Source organism: Anomaloglossus baeobatrachus, chromosome 4, assembly GCF_048569485.1.
Source record: "Anomaloglossus baeobatrachus isolate aAnoBae1 chromosome 4, aAnoBae1.hap1, whole genome shotgun sequence".
Lineage (NCBI taxonomy): Eukaryota > Metazoa > Chordata > Amphibia > Anura > Aromobatidae > Anomaloglossus > Anomaloglossus baeobatrachus.
This window is the reverse complement of record NC_134356.1, coordinates 608,236,265-608,260,592: the sequence shown is the minus strand read 5'-3', so window position 1 is coordinate 608,260,592 and position 24,328 is coordinate 608,236,265. Positions and strand designations below refer to the sequence as shown.

Sequence of the window (24,328 nt, the reverse complement as noted above, 5' to 3'; positions counted from 1 at the left end):
GGTATCCGGATCTGTGGCAGCTCACGGTCGGCCAACCGTGGGCACTACCAGACCGACCAGACTTACTGTCCCAAGGGCCGTTTTTCCATCGGAATTCTGCGGCCCTGAACCTGACTGTGTGGCCATTGAGTCCTGGATCCTAGCGTCTTCAGGATTATCCCAAGGGGTCGTTGCCACCATGAGACAGGCTAGGAAGCCCACGTCCGCTAAGATCTACCACAGAACGTGGAGGATATTCTTATCCTGGTGCTCTGCTCAGGGAGTGTCTCCCTGGCCATTTGCATTGCCTACCTTTCTTTCTTTCCTGCAATCTGGGTTAGAAAAAGGTTTGTCGCTCGGCTCCCTTAAAGGTCAGGTCTCGGCGCTATCCGTCTTTTTTCAGAGGCGTTTGGCACGCCTTCCTAAGGTGCGCACGTTCCTACAGGGGGTTTGCCATATCGTACCCCCGTACAAGCGGCCGTTAGATCCATGGGATCTGAACAGGGTACTAGTTGCCCTCCAGAAGCCGCCCTTCGAGCCTCTGAGGGAGGTTTCACTTTCTAGACTATCACAGAAAGTGGCTTTTCTGGTAGCGATCACATCTCTTCGGAGAGTGTCTGAGCTGGCAGCGCTGTCATCCAAGGCTCCCTTCCTGGTCTTCCACCAGGACAAGGTAGTGCTGCGCCCCATTCAGGAGTTTCTCCCGAAGGTGGTATCCTCTTTTCATCTTAATCAGGATATCTCTTTGCCTTCGTTTTGTCCTCATGCAGTTCATCGGTATGAGAAGGATTTACATTTGTTAGATCTGGTGAGAGCACTCAGAATCTACATTTCCCGCACGGCGCCCTTGCGCCGTTCGGATGCACTCTTTGTCCTTGTCGCTGGTAAGCGCAAAGGGTCGCAGGCTTCTAAGGCCACCCTGGCTCGATGGATCAAAGAACCAATTCTTGAAGCCTACCGTTCTGCTGGGCTTCCGGTTCCATCAGGGCTGAAGGCCCATTCTACCAGAGCCGTGGGTGCGTCCTGGGCATTGCGACACCAGGCTACGGCTCAACAGGTGTGCCAGGCAGCTACCTGGTCGAGTCTGCACACTTTCACCAAACATTATCAGGTGCATACCTATGCTTCGGCGGACGCCAGCCTAGGTAGAAGAGTCCTGCAGGCGGCAGTTGCCTCCCTATAGGGGAGGGCTGTCTTGCATCTCTAACATGAGGTATTCTTTACCCACCCAGGGACAGCTTTTGGACGTCCCAATCGTCTGGGTCTCCCAATGGAGCGCCGAAGAAGGGAATTTTGTTACTTACCGTAAATTCCTTTTCTTCTAGCTCCTATTGGGAGACCCAGCACCCGCCCTGTTGTCCTTCGGGATTTTTGGTTGTTTTTCGGGTACACATGTTGTTCATGTTGAACGGTTTTCAGTTCTCCGACGTTACTTCGGAGTGAATTTGTTTAAACCAGTTATTGGCTTTCCTCCTTCTTGCTTTTGCACTAAAACTGGTGAGCCAGTGATCCCACTGGGGGTGTATAGCCAGAAGGGGAGGGGCCTTACACTTTTTAGTGTAATTGCTTTGTGTGGCCTCCGGAGGCAGTGCTATACACCCAATCGTCTGGGTCTCCCAATAGGAGCTAGAAGAAAAGGAATTTACGGTAAGTAACAAAATTCCCTTCTTTGTATGTCCAAAACTCATGTTTTCTGCACCTAAAAAGCAGGTAAAACGCAGGAAATTTGAAGTTTTTTGGTTTTTGCCATTTCTCATTAACTTCAATGTTAGCAAAACGCTGCAGAAATGGCAAAAACAATTGACATGCTGCTTCTTTGAACGCATGTTTTTTGCCACAAATTATGCAAATTAAACGCAGCATTTAAAAACAAAAAGTGCGGTCAGGAAATCGTCATTTTCCATAGACTATTATGGAAAAGCAAAACGCATGCCTTTTGGCATGAAAACGCTGCAGCTCAAAAAGCTGCGGAAACGCAGGTGAAAACGCAAAGTGCGTTCAGAGCCAAAATCTCACAGTTCAGGGTTGTTGGAAGATTCAGGAATCCTCTCTTACCATCAACATCTTGAAACTCAAAGCAATCCATCTGTCTCTTCTTTATTGGCAGGATCTTCTAACTTGCTGTCTGGTCTGCATCCAGCCCGACATTGCCACGGCATACAACAGCCACGAGGGTGGAATTGAAAGCCGGTTGGTCATTGCAGAGTTATAGCCTGTCGTGGGCAGCCCAAATGGTCTCCGCAATTTAGCAGTTCACATCACATCCATGGAGTGGACAACTGGGCTTCCAACGTCCTCTGATGCATCGAGATTTGAACCCTTGAGCCTGTGCTTTGTGGTCGGTTTATCTGCCACTGAGCCACAGTAGATACACTTTTTGTCTGAGTCTTTGTTATCGGTTATCCTTACTTTAGTTTTTAGGTTTAACAGGTGCTCTCATTTGTCTGTCCAGTCACCTTTGCTGCTATAAATACCTTCCCCCTGCTGGGATTTCCTGCTGGTGAAAAAAGAATTCTCATTTGGATGTCCAGCCATAATGCCGTGTTTATGCCAGACTGTGAAAAACCAGCTAGGGTTTTAACTCTGCTGTTTATGCTATTCAACCTGCACTTATCTTCTGTTTCGAGTTAAATAGTAGGCGGCATACTCTCTAGCAGTACGTACTTTTATTCTTTCATTTCGTATTTATTGGATTGGTGTTACTCACTCTGGGAACCCTTTGTGTCTCAGCACTCCTTCATTTCTGAAGATATATTGCACTCTTCTCTGCCCTCCTGTACCTTAGGAGGAATGTGAAACGCTGGATGGTTTTTCAGGCAGGATAGGTCAGAGTTGGCATCCTTTAGTCTGGAGTTAGGGCTATTCCAGCCCACGCAGGAACCACTAGGGACTGCGGGATCTGAATCTCTATTCTGTACAAGAACTGGCTGAGTCAGTTGCAGTATTTTCAATGTTTCAACAATTTATCCTGTGTGAGTATATTACAAAATCATAATACTTCCTAAGTCGCAAAGGACTTATCCGCTGGGGAATGGTCTCTACATTTGACGGTCTTCAACCAGATTTTCCCATGGTGGGGCAATCCCAACATCGATCTGATGGCATCTAGAATGAACAACAAGTTTTATCGGTTGGTATCCAGGTCCCACGATCCTCTAGCACAGGGGTGGGGAACCTTTTTACTGCCGGGGGCCATTTGGAAAATTCTACCAACCTTCGGGGGCCGCACAAAATCATCAACTTGAAAATGACCCGGCTATAATTGGTCAAACAATTAATTAACTCACCCCTATACCCCTACTGTGGCGGCCAGAGCTGATTCTCTTTGGTGCGCTGTGATGTTTGCTTCTCACAACTGCTTTTCCAGGTTTGTCTTTCTTTGAAGCGCAGATTGGTAAATCATATATATTACACAGGAGACACTGTACATACACACACCGCTCTGACACACTGCCCGTATACTGCACACAGCCTTGACACAGTTGTCATATTGTACACTACCCATGACACACACTGGCCATATATAGTACACATGCACAGGAGATACGGTATACTGCACACAGCACTCACATGCCGTATACCGCACACACATAAGCCATACACAGCACTCAACAAGCCAAAAAGTTCTGCATGTAAACATGTGCACACCAGGAATTAGATATACCAATAAACCTTACAATATGAAACTTTATTAAGTGCCAAACACAGCACACACACACGCCGTATACACAGCACACACACAGCTCACACACGCCGTATACACAGCGCACACACACACGCCGTATACACAGCACACACACACGCCGTATACACAGCACACACACACGCCGTATACACCACACACACAGCTCACACACGCCGTATACACAGCACACACGCCGTATACACAGCGCACACACGCCGTATACACAGCGCACACACTCCGTATACACAGCACACACACAGCACACACGCCGTATACACAGCACATACACAGCACACATGCCGTATACACAGCACATACACAGCACACACGCCGTATACTCAGCACATACACAGCACACACGCAGTATACACAGCACACGCACATGTCGTATACACAACAGACGCTGGACACTTAAGTGACAAATACATTTGCTATATGGTGGTATATATTAGATATAAACACACTTAGCGCAGATATAAGTACCTGCTGCTTGGTTGCCCTGTAAGATCAGGTGCAGCACAAGTGATGGATGCAGCAGCTCAGCTCAAGGGCTGGCTTCATTCTCGTCTTTTCTCTCCAAGAAAAGACCTGCTAGCCATGAACAGCCGAGCACAGAATGGGAGTGAGAGGTAGAACGCACGGCACTATACAGCCTTCTATATCCCGTGCAGGCCCCTCCCCCATCACTCTGATTCTAGCTGTAATCTCACAGGGAGCATGTAGGAGCAAGAGGGAGGAAGTCCCACCCCCAGTGCTGTCTGCTGGCAATAGACAAGATGAGCGGCTGCCCGAGCACCGCAGCCACCGGGAATCTGCTCCAGTGCCCCGGGGGCCACAGAAAAGGTCATTGCGGGCCGCATACGGCCCGTGGGCCGGAGGTTCCCCACCCCTGCTCTAGCAGTTCACTCAGATGCCCATGCGATCTCCTGATCACAGGTTGTCCTTCCGTATCTGTGTGTCCCCCCATTCCCACTGATACCCAGGCTGATCATGGTGGAAGGAGTGCAAGCCATCCTTGTGGCATCAGACTGGCAAAGAAAAATCTATTATGCCAAGGTAGTCAAGCTTCTCGCAGACGCCCTTTAAAAATATCCATATTGTCTAGACCTGCTTTCCCAGGATCCTGTTTCCCACCGGAATTCACATTCTCTCAATGTAACGGCATGGCTGTTAAAGCCACAGTTCTAAGAGCTAGTGACCCAAACCATGAACAAAGTAATGAAGCTCTCTTCCTCTTGGATTTATCATCATACATGCACGGCCTTTTCTCATTAGTGTGAAACCAATCAAGCTGCCCCCATGGTTTTTTTTTTTTAACTCTTATTTCCTTGTTGGCCTTCTTAAAGTCTGGCATAGAGTCCAGTATATACCTGAGTTCTCTCAAGGGCCAGGTATCTGCCCTTTCTATTATTTTTTTAAAAAGAATCTGGTCTCTCACTCTCAGACCAAGACCATTCTACAAGGCTCTGTGCCTCTCTATCGGCCTCCCCTGGCTCCTTGAGACTTCAACTTGGTGTTGGGCACTTTCCAGGGTTCTTGTTTTGAACCCATTCGGGATATTTCCTATCCTTTGCTCTCCTGGAAAGCTGCCTTTCTGCTGGTAGTAATCCACGTTAGACAAGTCTCAGAACTAGCATCTCTATCGTGTATTTCTTCCTTCCTTGTACTCCACAAGGACAAGGTGGACTTGCATCCGGTTCCTTACACCCTAAAATGGTTTCCACCCTTCACCTTAATAAAGAGATTGTTCTCCCTTTCTTCTATCCATCCCTTTCTCATCCTTTGGGGTGGTCCCTAAATAAGCTGTACATGGCCAGAGCTGTGCGCCTCTATCTATCGAAGACTACTCCCTTCAGAAACTCTGTACATACCTTCTCCAAGTTCTTCAGAGTACATGCCTATGCCTTGGCAGATGCAAGCATAGGTAGAAAGGGTTTACAAGCGGCAGTAGCCAGGGCTTCGACCTGAGATATTTGCCTTTTTGATTTCTCATTTTTTGGATTTATTTTCTTTCAATCCTTGGGACTGCTTTTGAGATATTCCATGGTGTCCTGTGCCCCCAATGAAGTGATAGAGAAAAGATGATTTTGGTACTTTCGGTACTTTTTTTTTGCTTAGTGTTAGCCTCCTAGGTGCAGCAGCATACACCCATGGTTTCCTGTGTCCCCCAATAAGCTCCAAGAAAGAGATTTTACGGTGTCACACTAGGTACGGAGAAGTGCCAAGCAAACGGCGGAAGGGAGACTCTGTGTCAAGGGAAAGGGAAGATGGTGACCACTGACCGAACCTACTGCTGATTCCTGGGGTCCCTCAACACCCTCAATAGGTTCTGCACCTATGCACCCAGTGGGATACCTGACCTTAGGTATCCCTAGTGCTGGACCCTAACTAGGGAACGGATGGGAAGAGCTCTTCGTCAACTCCACTAAACACTATAGATGACACAAGGAGGACACACTGGGAAACTGCATGAACTACTTATCTACAGATGACAGAGGTAGAAGTTCAGTAAAGTTTTCTACAACGATACCACAGAGGAGTACAGGCCTCCTGCTTGCAACCAAGGCTTGAATGAACTGAAAAATATCACCAGCACCAGTCTAAGGAAGGAAGGGGTTTTTAAGCACCAAGATAATGCTGATGATCAGCAGCTGGGTAGAAGGTGAGCTCCTGTAGGTCCAAAAGGGGGAGATATGAATACTGACGGCTGGAACAGTGGAAAGTCAGGGAGCATTCTGCGCAGGCAAATGCTGTGACCTTCTATGGCCAGAAACCACATGACTGACTGTCACCCGTGACACACAAGTGACATACGGTGACTAATCAAAAATCTTCTTTTGGTGAGGTTGCTGGCATCCCACCAACAATATCTGATTTCTTGTCCAGTTAGTGAGTGAGGCCGAAATATCGGCCCATATGTGGCTTGTTTCAAGGAGTTTTCAGGATCCATTAAATTTGCCTTAAAATGGTAAATGCCATAAAATAATAATTGTACTTGCCTAATGAATGCCCCTAACACTCACTGCTGGTTCTTTAGTAGTCACACACCGTCTACACACGTGACTTCTGGAACCAATGAGTTTTGTGTCGTCCAAGTCTGCAGCCAATCACTGGCCTTATCATAGCTGCTAAGGACAGTGATTGGCAGGAGCAGTCACATGTAATCGCACATGACCACTGCAGAGAAGTAAACCAAAATCGGTGGGAAGGTGAATAAAAAATAAAGGGTTAAAAAATAAAGGTTTAGCATTACTTTACTTTTGTGCCTTAAAAATTTAATTATTAGTGTTTCTCCATTGGCTTATGTAATTAAATCATATTTTAGTTCTTTGAGGTTCTTTTTTTCTTTTGTTTTATTAGGATTTAAAAATTGTTTATTATTTGTATATTCAATGTAAAATCAATCAACATAGCATTACATTAAATGGAAGCCAAAATGTATTCTTCATTGATCACGTACCTTTTTATAATGCCCTCGCACCTCCCACGAAACATACAGCAGTCAGTCAGTGGCCGTCACGGTGCCTGGGATCCTGCCATTATTGTCAAATGTCAATAGTTCCAAGTGTAGGCTGTATTCTTATTACTATTGATCCCTGCCCATAAAAGCTGCCTCTGCTATGTGTAGCATATTGTAGAATAAAGCTAAATTAGCCTGGCATAGTTAGTGACTTTATAGTCGTTTTTGTTTGTGTTTTAGTCCCATTTTGGAAAATATTAGTTCAGATGGCGTTCTCGGGCATCATCGATCCATAAGAAGAAAGCGTTTACATGGTCCTCTGGAGTTTACAATATTCATAAATTGACAAGTTCTTCATATGATAGGTCAGGATGAGCAGTACGGACTAGGGGCAATGCTGCAGCGGATCTGGTCTTGCTGGACAGCACGTATGACCCCCACCAATTGTTGAAATAAAAAGTCAGTGCACAGCTTATTCTCAGAGCGTGAGTTTATTGACATTTGGACGTATAGACTTTCTTTTGAGCTCCTACACTTCTCTACTTGGGCTTGTGCCTTTTTGTATGATCTATCTGTTAGGGGCGCACTGGTGAGGTGGATTTTCTAAGTGGTAGGTCAGGATGAGCAGCACGGACTAGGCGCAGTGCTGCAGCGGATCTGGTCTTGTTGGACAGCACGCGGATCAATGAGTACCAGACAGCAGGGTATGCAGGATGCCAGATAGCGAGCTAAGCTGGAAGCAGTAGATGCAGCTGGAGCATAAGGCTATGTGCCCACGCTGCGGAAAATGCGCGGATTTTGCCGCTTATTTCTCGCGGAAAAGCCGCGGATTTTCCGAAAATCTGCAGCAGCGGCACTTCCCAGCCATTTCTATGGCTTTTTGGAAATGCTGTGCCCATGCTGCGGATTTTTCCGCGGCGGATTTGGTGCTGATTTTGATCCGGAAAAATCTGCAACATGTCAATTATTGTTGCGGATTTTGATCCGGATTTTGGCTTCAGAATTGGTAAAAAAAAATAAAAAATCCGCACCAAAATCCGCGGCAATTCCGCGGTAAATCCGCACCTTTGAAAAGGTGCGGATTTTGCGGGAAAGCCGCGGATTTTCATGCAGAAAAATCCGCAGCAACATTCTACCGTGGACACATAGCCTAAATGCATACAGGAACAGCAGAGATGTATATGAAATTAGAATTCTTGTAGCAGGGATATGGTTAATCACAGGAATGGCAGATTATTAAGACTTGGGAGTCTTCAGTAGTTGATGCCTTTTAAGGAGGGCTCTCATATCTTAATATTTTTCTATCTATTGGCTGACATGATGTAAGGAGGAGAGGTAGCAGACACGTATTATTCGGAATTAGGTAAATTGTAGCTTAACACAGCAGAACTAAGACAGCATCAGTATTCAATGGGCTCAGCTAGGAAGTAGTAGTTGGATGCTGGAAAGCAGCAGTAGTTGCAGGGAGGATATTTAGCCACCTGGCTGGAGAAAAGGCTAGAAGAAGATGAGGCTAACCCATGAAAAAGCATTTGTCTCCGGGTACTAGGCTTTCTAAATACTTATGGTGGCCATGGCCTGCCTTATAAGGTCTTGGTTAATGACATCAGAGATGCTTGCTTAGTTACCAGATTTTCCTGTCATGATGCAGACTAGTATAGTACATATTCACAAAAAGGTACACACCATCTCCACATCCTCTAAGTCCACATCTTCAGCGCGTCCGACTGCCTCCCACATTCGGAACCTTCAGATACAACGTGAAAACTCTTCAGGAATGCCTATAGTAATTACCCTGCTGTCACCTCACCACCACCGGAGGTGCTCGAACCTCCCAACTTACTGTCTCCATAGTGCTCATTTGTCCTAGCCCCTAAGGACCTTCCTCTGAGGCTTGGACAGTATTGTTCCTAGGTGCACTGAAGCCAGAGAACTAACTTTCATCTTGATTACTCATTTCTAACCTAATGATTTCATGGACTCTTAGGTGGTTCCTGCAGAAATTGGGAGTTGTCTTTATTCCGCCAAATGGAACATCGAAGTCCCTCAGCGAAGCTGTTGTTTCTGTGGTGAGCAATGAAGCCTTACAGAAAGTTGTCTTTATTTGCCGCTGATTTCTACCTCTCCATAACTATTCAGTTCTTTGTATGAATTTGCTCTGATATGTTTTCATGTTTTAAATTCAAATTTTAAATTTTTGGTCTACAATCGCTTTACCTCATTCCACCAGTATATTGAGACACTACTTTCAGAGGGACAACATCTGCTGGTGTTTTTGGAGCCCGCCTCCTCTCCGAGTTGTCACAGAGTGTCCCCCTCTGCTCATGAGTGGGTCCGGCAGATGATGTCCGCCGTGCAATCTGGAGCAATTCCGGACATCCTTATTACACCTGTTGGTATATCCTATGATGTTTGCCCAGAAGTTGCCGGCACTGGTAGAGAGGTCAGTCTATATCGATACGTGAGATGATCCCTGCTGCCTCCCCCTGTTCTCCTTGTAACATCTGTCTTGTTCTGTCAGCTGGCATCTCTTCTAGGATTGTGGCGCTTTCTCACGTCTGCCTTTTGTCCCTGGTCCCGCTTTCTGGGTTGTGCACGTGTGGATTTTGCTCAGCCCTTTTCACTACAGGTTGGTTTTTCTACCTATACATTATTCACTTTGTACACAGTGAGCTGTATCCAGTGACACTACACAAGGAAAGTCTTGAATTATGAAGGATTTCTGAGAAAGGTCTGAACATACACTGTACACGTGTGGATTGTCAGTAAGCCGGCCTCATCTGTGTTTATCTCTTAGAATGTTAAGGGTTGGTCTGAGAGTTTTCAACATTAAAGGGAGTCCATAAACAGGATTTTTGTATATAACTTAGTGCCAGTATAGCACTGGCTTTAGCAGGCTGATTCTGTATATACCTGTAGTGGTCAGCTCAGATGTTTAGGTTTTGAAATCCAAGAAAGTAAAGTTTATAAAATCGGCAGCTGCTTGAGTGACAGCAGCTGAGGATCAGATAATATCTGGGGGGGTATTCAGAGTTGTCCCCTCCCCCTGTTAGAATTAGCATAAGTATTATACAATCAATGTAACGTTTCACTTCCAGGACCTGTGCTGAGGTCATACCCGTGTGACCAGAAGGGGCAGGGCCTTGGCCAACAAAGCTGATATGAGGAAGCAACATTTTCCTATTGACTGAGGCTCCGCCCCTTCTGGTCACATGGATATAACCTCACCACAAGTCCTGGAAGTGAAAACTTACATCGATTGTGTAATACTTATATACTTATGCTAATGCTAACAGGGGGAGGGGATAACTGAATTCCCCCCCAGATACTGTATTATCTGATCCTCAGCTGCTGTCACTCAAGAAGCTGGTGATTTTATAAACTTTACTTTCTTGGATTTCAAAACCTAAACCTCTGAGGTGACCACTAAAGATATGTATAGACTCAACCTGATAGTGCCAGTATAGCACTGGCTTTAGGTTATATATGAAAATCCTGGTGATTGGTTCCCTTTAAAGGTTCTATGCGGGACTGGGTTTTTTTTGTGCCCAAGCACTAACAGGCAGTTAGTTAGCTACCTACCTGCCTGTTGTGCCCAGTGTCATTCTTGGGTGACACAGAGGGGTCACAGACCTCTCATGCTGCCGATTTAGCTGCTTCTGCTGATGTCACGACAATAGAGCGGCGGCTTCTCATCCGCTCTGCCCTGTAGTCAAGGCGGGATTTCTGAGATCACACTGATTGACAACCGGCTCCCCCAGTTAGGCAGCAGGTAGTCGGCTGTCAATTAGCATTATGTCAGCTGTCCCGCCCCGTCTACAGAGCAGAGTGGAAAAGAAGCCTCCACTCTGTTGACAATGCCATTTTGCCGCCAACAGCAGTGGTCTGTGCCAGCGAAGAAACGCGCCCGGCACAACAGGTAGGTAGTTAGCAACTGTTAATGCTTAGACACTTTTTTTTTTTTGTTAAAGTCCTGGATATACCCTTTAAATATTTTTTGGTGAACCCTAAAGGAGGGGTTTGACATATTCACCCGCTGTAACCCTTTTGGATCCAGTGCAAGCCTCTCTGTATATCTGTTACAGGTGTGGCAGTGACAATGCTGAGACTGCATCAGTCACTAGAACAGTATGTTAGTGTCTCTAATGACATGCATCAAACACGTTGACCTGTGCAGCCAGTCACAGGCCTCAATGGTCCGGTGACGGAGGAGCAGGAAGGTGGGGATTACAGTCTGGCTGCCGTCCATCAGAGTGGCTGCACTGGATCCATTGCGGTAATGTGGCTGAGCATGGTTTCTATTAAAAACATCCATGTTGTTTCAAAAACATCTTTTACATATTAATTGATTTAATGGTTTGGACATAACCGTTCTCTTTAACCACTTATAACTTTTGAGGGACACTCAGAAGCCCCTAATTCAAATATGAATATTAAGCTGAAATCCACAGGTCCGGACAACACTTACCAGCTCTCTGTGGCAAAGTTTGGACTGCTCTGGCTTTGACAGTCACCCTAATGCGGGCTTTACACTAGACGATAGATTGTGCGATATGTCATCGGGGTCACGGTTTTCGTGACGCACATCCGGCATAGTGCACGACGTCTTCTCGTGTGACACCTCTGAGCGACGCAGTATCGCTCACAAATCGTGAGTCGTGTACTCGTCTTTAACTTTCATAATCTCGTTTATTTCCATGGGTGCAGGTTGTTCATCGTTTCCGTGGCATCACACGTTGCTCCGTGTAACACCATGGGAACGATGAACACAGCGTACCTGCGTCCCACGGCACCCGCCTGCTTAATGGAAGGAAGGAGGTGGGCGGGATGTTTACATCCCGCTCATCTCCGCCCCTCCGCTTTTATTGGCCGGCTGCCGTGTGACGTCGCTGTGACGCCGAACATCCCTCCCACTTCAGGAAGTGGACGTTCGTTGCCCACAGCGAGGTCGTCCGGAAGGTAAGTACATGTGACGGGGCTTAAACGAGTTTGTGCGCCACGGGCAACTAATTGCCCGTGACGCAAATACGACGGGGGCGGGTACGATCGATCGTGCTATCGCACAATCGGTCGTCTCGTGTAAAGCAGGCTTAAGGGTACGTGCCCACGATAGGACCTGCTGTGTCCGCGGAAACTTCCGATCTGCGGGGCCGCAAATCTCTTCTGCAGGAAACCGCAGCTGCCTGTACCCACCATTAGGGTTCAGGTCGCTGCGGTCTTTCTCTGTGTTCTCCCTGCGGAGAACGCTTGCAACTACACAGCAAACTATTGACATGCTACGGCTTGGTAAGCTGGACCACAGGTCAGTTTACGCTGTGTGCAGTGCACTCACAGTGGGCACGGGATTTCTAGAAATCCCTCCACTGTGCTTGTACTGTACATCGCAGCGTTTTGGACGCAGCTGAAAGATGCTACATCCAAAACGCTGTGAACACTGATCGTGGGCATGCACCCTTAGCTTTCACCTCGGTGAGCTAGATGCTAGATTTCTCTAAGGGTGGGTGACCACCATCAGTGTTTGCAGCATTTTGGATGCAGCGTATTTTGGCTGTGTCCAAAACGCTGCATTGTACAGTACAAGCACAGTGGATGGGATTTATAGAAATCCAATGCCCACTGTGCGTGTACTGCCCACAACGAAAAGTGACCTGCGGTGCGGCTTTCCGAGCCGCAAGCATGTCAATGCTTTACTGTGGAGTTGCAAATGTCCTCCATAGGGAGAACACAAGCGAGAGACTGCAGCGGCCTGAACTCCGATCGGGGGCACGAACAGCTGCGGTGTCCTGCGGAGGAGACTCACGGCCCCGCAGGTAAGGACCCACCGCATCCAGGATGCAGCGGGTCCTGATTGTGGGCTTGTACCCTAAGGGTGCATTTTTCAGAAGCCATCCCCTTTAGCACAGTATCTTATTATGTTCTTTAATGAAATTAAGCCGCAGATTATATGGAACGTGTTTGATTGATTTTTCAAGTTAAAACATCTAATTCTTTGTAGAGATGAGTGAACTGGAAGTTTGGTGTTCGTACCAAACACGTACTTTACAAATAAAAAACATAGTTTGGGTTTGGAGTTCGGATGCTTTACGTATGTAGACCACTCTTGCGAGCATCGCTGTGCTCGGGTACACTCTGTGCTCAGCCCGGTGTGAGCCGCTTGCAGTGCTTTATCGGCTCACACTGGGGGTAACAACAGCGGGATCAGATGTAGTGTGCACCAAACAAAATCTATTTCTGGGATCTGTTTATGGCTGGCTGCTTGTGTTGCGGAGATCCGAACTCCCAATCAGTGACTTCCTTTGGGGTTCAGGTCAAGTGACTTCCTTTGGGGTCCTGGTCTATCTAAAGTCTAGCTGAACCCAAACTTCCACGAGCCCTCTCATCTCTATTAGCTATGTTAATAGTGTTTCATGAGGCTGAAGTACTTGCTCGATATCAACTCCTATTTGGCCTATTGTAAGTAATCATCATCTCTGTTGGTGTCGCCTGAATGTTGGAACAACACTAGCATAAACATGCAAGGTGTTTCTTCAACTTCAGAAAAATATGGACACTTGACAGGCCAGAATGATTCGGGCAGCAGCGTGGCCAGCCATTGTTACCTCTTGAACCGCTATACCCCCAGCCTTGGCATGTTTGTTGGTATCACATGCTCCGTCACAATGGTCTAGATGATAGAATGGGTTTCTGTTTCAGGAGTACATACACAACTACACTTGGAAACACTCAGCACCTCTCCCCTCCCTGCGGGAGGCTCTCCTGCCTCGAATTCTGGGTACCAGGTAATTACAATGGATTGAAAGCTTGTGTAGTCTGCAAGAGGGACTGCTGTGCACGGACGATGAAATCTGCTCTGTGGCCCCTTCATTCTCAGATTGGTAGGGGTGCCGGAGATCAGATCCCACCTATCAAAAAGTGAAGGGATATCCTGGCCATTATTTTGTAAGACGCGAATACTCCTTAAAGGGAACCAAACATCAGCATTTTCCTATATAAGGTGCAGCCAGTGCAGTACTGGCACTATCGGGCACCGTGTGTGCATACCATTAGTGGGCAGCTCGGGTGTTTAGGCTGTGAAATTCAACTTTATAAAGTTTGAAAATTCATGCACTTTTTGATTGACGTGTGCACCTCGCTGCTAATGTCCGGGCGGGTTATGCACGTGTATCCCCCCCCCCCACCCCGCCGCCTGTTCCTCCCTCCCTCCCTCTGTCCGTATGTAAATTTCTAATCTTCAGTTACACGGCGTCGGAGTTAGCGCCTGCGCTTAGCGCTTATCTCCGGCGCCATGTTTCTGTAGCCCACAGTATTGTGGTGCATGAGAGGGCGGTGCATGAGAGGGCGGCACATGCGCCCTCACTTCTTCAGATCTGTTGTGACCGCGGGAGCGCGCGCGGTCACAACAGGACTGGAGCACAGCGGATCTTACCCTGATTAGGTGCAGCAGATGTCTGTTACGATATCGTCTGCTGCAGCTAATCGGTAAGATCAGCTGTTTTCCGGTCCTGTTGTGACCGCGCACGCTCCCGCGGTCACAACAGATCTGAAGAAGCGAGGGCGCATGCGCCGCCCTCTCATGCACCGCCCTCTCATGCACCAGAATACTGTGGGCTTCAGAAACACGTCGCCGGAGATGAGCGGTATGCGCAGGCGCTAACTCCGACGCCGTGTAACTGAAGATTAGAAATTTACATACGCCCAGTGAGAGGGAGGAACAGGCGGCGGGGGGGGGCGGGATACACGTGCATAACCCGCCCGGACATTAGCAGTGAGGTGCACATGTCAATCAAAAAGTGCATGAATTTTCAAACTTTATAAAGTTGAATTTCACAGCCTAAACACCCGAGCTGCCCCCTAATGGTATGTACACACTGTGCCTGATAGTGCCAGTACTGCACTGGCTGCACCTTATACACGAAAATCCTGATGTTTGGTTCCCTTTAACCCCATGTTGCAATCATAGGCTAAATAAATGTATATTTTACCCTCTAAACAGTTGCAGAAGTATGTCTGTTTGGAGCCATAGCATCTCATCGTTTTGTCATATTTTTTTTTTCCAGTAGCCTACATACTGTACAAAAAGTGCAGAAGTGATGCAATAAGATCCCCAGTAACATAAGAAAAAAAGCATTTTTTTTTCTCTTGTCAGAGGGAGAACATTTCATTCTAACCCATCTATATGTATTTATATTTCCTCACTTGGGATTACACTTCAGAGATACTGTCTAAAATAATGAAGAATATTATTTCTTGGGTAAATAGGAACAGAAGAATTGTGTGGGTGGTGGTCTTTAGTTCTTAAATCATTCCCAGCTTTTAAAGAATAATATTGTATTAATCCCAAGCTTCCTGGTAACAGTGCCGCAGACCACCGTAGATAAAAATAACTGGACACATGTCCTGAACACATTGTGGCTGGCCCTGATGTCGGCAGCATTTAAACAGCTCAAGGATTTAGGGGGAATAGATACAGATTAAGATATGTGTGCATTCAAGTACTGACGCCAAGCACAATGAGGGGAGAAAAAGCAAAATAATGGAGTTGCCCTTAGAAGATTGTTGTTTTTAAAGGGAACTTGTCAGGTCCAGGATGCACCCAGAACTAAGACCAGTTCTGGGTGCATATTGCTCATCCCTGTCTAGGTGTCCCTGTATCTAGTAGCATACATAAAGCGATCTTTAGAAAACGTATTTGTAAAGATCCTTTATGATATGCTAATGAGGCCAGGGACTAATCGCAAGGGCATTATTTTCCTTGGCTAGTCGGCCCCCTTAGCACACCCACAGGGGCTTGCTTACATGCTAACATGCTAATGAATGCGGAGCATCGGAGGCATGGTCGATCTCACCTCTGCTGCCATTGCGCACAACGCTGAATTTCAGTTTTGTGTGCATGATCAGAAGTCCCGGACTTCCGATCATGCGTACTATGAAGCCGGGTGTACGCGTCTAGGCTTCAAACTGGTGTAGTACACATGACTGGAAGTCCAAAAATGTTCTGATCGTGCGCACTGAGCCGAAAACCAGCGGTGGCAGCAGAGGTGAGCACAACCAGGGGCGTGCTAACATGCTAAGGGGGTCGACTATCCAAAGGAAGTAATGCCCTTGCTACTGGTCCCTGGCCTCATTAGCATATCATAAAGGATCTTTAGAAATACTTTTTCTAATCATCCCTTTATCTATGCTACTATAGACTTGGACTGCTAGACAGGGATTAGCAATATGCACCCAGAACTGCTCGTGGTTCTGGGTGCATACAGGACCTGACCGGTTCCCTTTAATCTTTGCTACCATTATCTCTTTGGTTAGTAATGGAAATATCAGTGTTTCTCATTCATGTCAATGAGTGACACAGATGAAGACTTTGAGTATATTTGCTGCCGTTAAGAGGTAGAACCCAGCACAATAATTGTTATCATTTCTTACAACCCATATCATTGTGCAGACTCTGGCCAAAATTGGTTTTAACTTAGTGTCCATGGGAGACAGACCTTCCCTGCTCCAAAGATCTGTATTCACCAGTATGGCATTTTAAAGTGAACCAACCACCAGGATTTTGCTATATAAAGTAAAGGTACTAGGATGCTGAATCCAAGCATACCTTGGTGATTGGTTCCCTTTAAACTGGGCACATCATGAAATAGTGGCTGAAGAACTGAGTTGTAATTAATTTTTTAATTTCTCCTCCCCTTTGCGGAGATATTAGCGTTTAAAGTTTAAGTAATTATTTATTTAACATTCAACTGGGCGTTACCCAGAGATTTGTCTCTGGGGGGCGTGTACTTTATGCACTGCATGAGGTTGACCAATCAGAATCAGGCAGAAAAACATAGAGGAGGAAAGAACACGCCTTCCTCACAGATCTGCAGCTATTATGTAGAGATACAGCAGAGCGGAGTTAAGGTACTGTCACACATAACGAGATCGCTAGTGAGATCGCAGCTGAGTCACCGTTTTGGTGACGCAGTAGCGATCCCGTTAGTGATCTCGTTATGTGTGACACTTACCAGCGATCAGGCCCCTGCTGTGAGATCGCTAGTCGTTGCTGAATGGTCCAGGTCATTTTCTTCAAAGGCGACGTCCTGCTGGGCAAGACGCATCGCTGTGTTTGACACTGTGTGACAGGGTCACAGTGACTGCTGAGATCGTTATACAGATCACTACTGCGACCTGTATTGTTCCTGCATCGCTGGTAAGATCTGACTGTGTGACATCTCACCTGCGACCTCCCAGCGACTTACCTGCGATCCCTATCAGGTCGCATCGTTTTCCGGATCGTTGGTAAGTCGTTGTGTGTGACTGGGCCTTTATGTGCCATTATAAAGCCTTCCAAATCTAATTTCAGTATGGGGGGTGAGAACTGATTTGAGATGGGATCTGGAAAGACTTGTAATGATACGTAACCCGTTTCTGCTGGATCTCTTACACAGTAGCTGTGGAGTTATGTATTATTAGGTAGACACACAAGGTGCTGTTGCTTATTAGTAAAGGCCCAGTCACACACAACGACTTTCCAGCGATCCCGAAAACGATGCGACCTGATAGGGATCGCAGGTAAGTCGCTGGGAGGTCGCAGGTGAGATGTCACACAGTCAGATCTTACCAGCGATGCAGAAACAATACAGGTCGCAGTAGCGACCTGTATAACGATCTCAGCAGTCACTGTGACCCTGTCACACAGTGTCACACACAGCGATGTGTCCTGCCCAGCAGGATATCGCCTTTGAAGAAAATGACCTGGACCATTCTGCAACGACTAGAGATCTCACAGCAGGGGCCTGATCGCTGGTAGGTGTCACACATAACAAGATCGCTAACGGGATCGCTACTGCGTCACAGAAACCATGACTCAGCTGCGATCTCGCTAGCGATCTCCTTATGTGTGACGGTACCTTAAGTGTTTCATCTCTCCGCCAGTACAAGGATTCACAGCTATACTGTTTTTTTTAACCCTAGAACGCATATCTGGGGCCTCGCAGGTATTTTCTATGGTAGATTTCTATGGTTGCGCGTTCTAGGGTTAAATGCCTTATACTGTCCTCCATGCTGATGCTGATTTTAAACATGTGCTGCATGACTAGGAGAGTAGGAATCCCTCATATCTCTGTGTACTATGTATGGAAAGCAGCATAGCTTATAGTTTGTATATATAGTATAAATCCAAGACCACAGAAAATTATAGCCTGCCGTACAGAAAAATACAGGATACAGAGCCATGGTTCCCTACAGGAGAAACGGGTATTTTCATTTTGGTTCCATTAGTGATATCAGAGGATGAGGTTGGTAATATTCCAGCAGATAGCTGCTAGTGTATGGTCCCAAAATCTGTCCAAATCAGATACCCCTGTTAGACACCTGTATTTCCATGTGAACAAAAAAATACTTCCCACCTGTGTGATAAGACAGATAAAATAATAAAAGCCAAAGGGTTACTCTGGGCAAGCTTCCATAAGGGATTGGATGTGTAAAAATATCGCTCATTACGACCGACTAACAGCACCCACTTGTATCCAGCACATGAAGTAAAGATGTCACAACCTGCTAGACCACTGCAGCCTGTGATTGGCTGCAGTGGTCAGGTTACTAGTTCATCTGATAAAAAATACCCAATGCTCAAGACACCTGACCTCTGTAGCCAATCACAGGGTGCAGCATGCGGAGTACAGTTTACTGATTGTTACGTCTGCTCATAAGTCGATGAAGGTCTACTAATGACATCCCACTCCTCTTTTTTTATTTTGCGTCACATACAGGAAAAGCATGTTTGATGAGACGGCACCGGATAGGGATCTGGCATCGGATAGGGATCTGGCACCAGCTGACAAACCCCAGCAAAACCTAATTGATGGATTCTTGCTGCATTCATTGAGAGGTAGTGTGAGATACAGATGATAGAAGTGTTATTATATAAAATGGGCTGCATGCTCACTGACTGCTCAGCCTATAGCTCAGGAACTGGAGGCATATGCCAAGTCTTCAGGATCACAGCCTTGGGGGTACTTTAATACCATGGAGTAAGTTGGTACTTGGATTGGATACACTGGCCTAGGTTAATGGAACCCACTAAGGAAAGTTCTATCCCGCTTACATTTCTGTTTCACCATTACTTTCCAGTACAAATAAAAAGTGAATATTTTTAGGCTTCAAATGTCTCTGATCATGTTTGTTTGGCTCAATAAGAAATTACATGATATGTTACTTACACCCATACTAGGAAATATTCAAGGGCAGAATCTGGGAACCTTTAACTACTCTATGCAGGGATTTCTCTATCGTTTCATTGGGGGACACAGGACCATGGGTTATGCTGCTGTCACTAGGAGGCTGACACTAAGTAAACAGAAAAAGTTAGCTCCTCCCCAGCAGTATAACCCCTGAGCCGGAGGCGTGCTCAATCAGTTTTTTGCTTAGTGTCGTAGGAGGCTGATGTGGGCCGACTGGGCCCCCTTCAGCCACTTGATTTTTTGAGTATATTTTTTCATTTTTTTCTCGGCGACGCTCGTCGCTCTCATCTGTGGTAATTCTCTTTTTCTGCAGGTATCGTTTCTCTACCTCAGCTCTCGCAGCCCGTGTGGGTACCACTCCCCTGGGTCGCAGAGGCTTGAGTCGTCGGGCCCTCTCCCCCGTCCAATTCCACGGTACCACTCCCGGGTTGGCACGCGGGGCTGAACCTTCCTGGGCACCCCCTATTCACCCTGCGGTATCACCCCAAAGGGTGCAAGGAGCATACAGCAGGGACTGGACCTCGCAGCGCCTCTGGATTGTATGATGGGGCCCACAGCGCTGCTACACTACAGAGGGGCTCCCTCCCCCCACCAGCGTCCACCTCCCTGCCTGCCTCATTCTTCTCCTGCTGCCCGCAGCCATTCCTCCGGTGTGCGGAGCACACGGACACAGGTGCAGAGCTCCTCGCCTGCACACTGGCAGATGCGACGCCGCCGATCAGGTAGGACACCCTCTCCTACCTTCTCCCGGGCGGCTGCAAAATTTAGGCCCCGGTCCGGGCCTACTCACCGGGCGCCCCGGCCACGTCCCCATCCGGCGCTGGAGTCCTTCAGCACACATGCAGGGCTCGGCCGGTACCCGGACATTGCTGCCGCGCCGCCGCTCCCGCAGGTAGGACCGCCGGTCTCTACCTTCCCCTGCGCCGGCTGCTTCAAATTTAGGCCCCGGCTTCGGCCCTGTCTCCGGCGTTCCAGGCCCACCCCCCGCCGCATCGCTATTGGCCGCTCCGTCTCCGCCCTCCGCTCAGCCCCAGGCATCACAGTGGGGGCGGTGGATGTTTTTTCCCGCTCTCCTGAGCCCACCTCCAGCCTCCTCAGCATTCATTTTGAAAAAAAAAAAAAGGGATTATGGCAGACTTCCGGTATGCGGTTTGCTGACGCTGCAGCAGCCCGTATATCAGGGAAGAATAAACCCAAGTCTTCCATGGTTATTAAATACAGTGGGGTTTTATCAGGGGTTGAGTTTTTTACATTATATATTAACCCCTTCAGGTACTTTTTCGGGCTTTGCATCAGAGACACACATCCCAATAGGGTTTGTATATAGAGCTCTCAGAGATGAGTTTTTAGTTATTTTGGGCCGGTAGCTCAGGTTTGCGGTTCCCTTAATTGTAATTTCCCCCACATAATGGCAGATTAGTGTTGACAGCTACCGCAGCCCCTGGCACCGCACGCCCCTGTATCTCGCCCCTGCCGGCTGGTTAGCGGCCTGTCTCAGGCCATATATTCCCTCGCTGACGTCCCTCGGGTTCGTGCGCATGCGCTGCGTCCCCCTCCGTCGCTCGGTCATACCATCCACAGAACGGCGCAATCCCCTCGTGGAGACGAGTCCCGTACCAGGGACCTTTTCCTAGGCTAGAAGCGGACCCGCCAGGTCTCGTCTTTCGTGGCCCCCCAGTTTTCCAGCTTATTCCCCAGGTCCAGACTGCCCTTCCTCCGGTAGTCTTCCGACCTCTCGGGTGATGGCCCAGGCTTTCCACCTCCGCTGGACTCCGAGCAGGACCTGGATGTTTTGGCGCAGGATGAATAGCCGGCTAGAAATGGTGAGTCAAGCCGTAAGGCTACGGACAGCCCTCTTCTCTCCATGCACGCAGGTCTCCTTTAAGAAATTTGGAGCGGACCCTTGATGTGCTCAGGGGACATCCAGAGTTCGCCGAGTTACCGCGTGATCACAGACAACTACCAGACACGACGTTTACCAGCGGTAAGCCATGTCATTGTCATTATTCCCTTCTCCAAAGGGGTTTCGGAGAGAATGGACATGCTACACTGGAGTCGCTGATTGATCACAGACATCTACCAGTCACGGCGTTTACCAGCGGTAAGTCGTGTTATTGTCAGTATCATTCCCCCAAAGGGCTCTGGAGAGAGGGGGCAGTCCACCTTGCAGAGACGAAGGTGGCAGGCCCCTGCGGTTTTCAGTGGACATCCAGTTCGCCGTGTGACTGCGTTATCACGGATAATCCCCGACACGATTTTTACCAGTGGTAAGTCCTTTTATTTGTCATTACCCCTTCTCGAAAGGAGCTCCGAAAGGAAGGGGCAAGCTACCCTGTAGTCGACCCGCCTGTGTTCCTCCGGGCTTCTCGTCCCTAACGTGACGCCCCTCAGGGACTCAGCGGACACCATACGCAGCGGACCACGTTCCACCTATGCCGTCCCAGGACTGGTTATCATCTTCAGTGAGTACCCTCTCTTCACAAGCCTGGGGTTTGCCTGCTGCTCGGCCTCAGCCTCTACCATCAGTGTGTCCACCCGTCGAGACTTACGACTCGGGATCAGGAACGCAGATTCGACATCTATGAAGTCGCTGACTTCCCTTCCGACTTAGGGAACGCCTCTCTGGAGATGGGCGAGTCCAGTGGCCCCCCTAGGCTACGTCAGGGTAGAGTACATCTCTCCCCTAGATTACGTAGGGAAGGGTACACCCCTTTCCCTGCATCGGCCCAGATGCATCAGGATCGTCCCCTCACGCTAGGTCCCAGCCCGTTCACGCCGCACCCGTCAGGGAGCCTCTATCCCTCCAACAGCCCCTCCGCCTTGCGTGGCAGTGGACCGTTACAGTTTTTCTAAGAGCTCTTCCAGGGATCACTGTCCCTGCGCATCCTACTCTACAGAGCTGCTAGGCTCTCTACGCCCAGGTACGACCGGGAGGCCCAGAGTTCTCCCTTCAAGGATCCTCTCTTTGAGGTTTAGACCGTCCTCTTCACTTTTTCGCTACTAGGGTAGCTGAGATACCGGAAGCAGTCCTCCCAGACCCCGGCCCGGTCCATCATCCCTTAGGCACGGTTTTCGAGCCCGTTCAAGGGTAGCTACTCCTCACGCAGGAGTAGGTTCTTTCCTGGCACAGAGTCCCGCGTACCCTTTGCCACCCGCTCCCGTTTTTTCCATCGGTTTTTTGCTATGCGAGTCCTCGGCAGTCTGTGGCGGTGATAGCGACGGTGCACTTACCAGATTTCATCCCTGACTCTCCAGCGGACCACACTAAAGAACGGAGACAGGAAGGTTCCAGTCTTCGCAACCGTCCCTTGGGAAGCTTCCCTTTCCTCCTCTGGAGGATATTATCAACCGTCACCAGTCTCCCGTGCTAGGGTATGCTACCCCACCATTCCTCGGCACGGTCCCAAGGGACACCCCTAGAGCGTTGTCTCCCCTTCAACATTCCGGAAACCAGAGCCATCCTGTTAGCCCGGTTACAATTTCTTCTCTGGGTCGGGGTTGCCCAGTCAGGTTCCAGTCGGACCATGCCACAGCGGTGACGTGCATCATCCACCAGGAAGACGTAGAGAGTGTCATGGCAAGGGAAGAGGCCAAGAAGATCTTGCTCTGGGACGGGTCCCTTCACTCGCTAATCTCGGCAGTACATCCCTAGCATGGACGTTTGGACGGCCGATTTTCTCGGTAGGAAAGACCTCCCTTAGGAAAAGGGCTCCTCAACAGGGAAGTCACCAGCCAGATCCCTGGCGAAGGAAGACCTCCAGTCGTGGACCTATTGATCGTCCGATCCAGCTTTCAAGCCAATGGTGCTTCGAGTGTGCCACATGCTCTGGACTAGGTGACGACGCCCTCGACCGGTCGTGTAGCCTGTTCAGGCTCTCCTGCATCTTCCCGCGGCTTCCCATAGTCTCGAGGGTTCTCAAGATGGACCAAGGCAACGATGCCTCTGGAGTGGCCCAGGCAAGCATAGTTCGTATAACTTACTCAACTCCTCGCGGAGGCCCCGTGGCTCCTTCCCGACCGCAAAGTTCTTCCGTGTCGGGGCCCCTCTCTTCTACCAGGACTCAGAAGTCCCAAGTTCGTCGGCCTCACCAGTGGATCCCGGGTGCTGCCTCGGTCAGGTCTGTTGTCAAGAGGTTTACAGACAATGTTGAGGGCCGGGAATCCAGTTTCCTCCAGGGGTTTATTTCCACTCGGAAAGAGCTCCCCCGGTGGTGTGAGGACCACATCTTCCCTTCTTCTTGCTAGCATTCTTCCAGTCAGATCCGATTGCGGCCCTCTCGCGCGTCCCTGTTTCGGCCAGGTGTCGGCCCGTTTCGTTTCGGGTTTTCGGAGTCCTTTCACTTCCCGTCCTCCAATCAGGGCCTTCGCTCAGAGAAGCGTCCATCTGGCTAGGCTGTATCATCGTTCACTAGAAACGTGGGTCCTTAATCCAGTGATGGGTTTGCTTCAAGGTACCCCTTTTTCCCGGCTCCCACCTGTTTTTGATAGGTGGGCTCCTCGTGGCCATCTCATTGTTACAGACGGCATCAGGGCGGACAGCCCTCTTGTCGTTTTTTCCCCCCCTTTTTCCGGCTCCTCCAGCAGGACAAGGGGGGGCTCCGGCCAGAACCCTTCGTTTCTGTCCAAGGCAGCTCGCTGTTTCCTTCCAGAAGAGGTGTTTAGTTTTCGGTTTTCGGTTCTAGTCTCCTCTCTCAGCCGGAAAGGGGCCTAGTTCGTTCCAGAACTGGTACGAGCCCTCAGTCTTTCATGTCTGCAGGACACCTTTTTTCGGTTACACCGACAGTCAGTCCATCCCTCCACCCGTTCCCAAGAGGCGCATGCCGGCGCCAGGGGCCAGAATTTTCACATGGATCCATTCCTCCATATGTGAAGACTATCGCATGAAGGGCGGACTTCCGCCGCGGTCTACCGAGCAAGGGGTACCCTTTGGATGATTGGACTCCAGACGTCGACCGACCAGGTCCCCTGGGCCGCCACCCGATC

General features: G+C 48.6%; 1 protein-coding gene across 1 annotated transcript in view; it reads left to right on the top strand.

The window, feature by feature from the left end:
* The window catches only part of GPAT2 (glycerol-3-phosphate acyltransferase 2, mitochondrial), a 277,049-nt gene that overhangs the window by 134,887 nt on the left and 117,834 nt on the right, over positions 1-24,328 (top strand). The window contains exons 9-13 of the mRNA XM_075346194.1: positions 9,112-9,193; positions 9,355-9,567; positions 9,646-9,753; positions 13,818-13,903; positions 18,875-18,993. Coding sequence (XP_075202309.1) covers positions 9,112-9,193; positions 9,355-9,567; positions 9,646-9,753; positions 13,818-13,903; positions 18,875-18,993 — 608 coding nt within the window. The remainder of the gene's footprint in view (positions 1-9,111; positions 9,194-9,354; positions 9,568-9,645; positions 9,754-13,817; positions 13,904-18,874; positions 18,994-24,328) is intronic.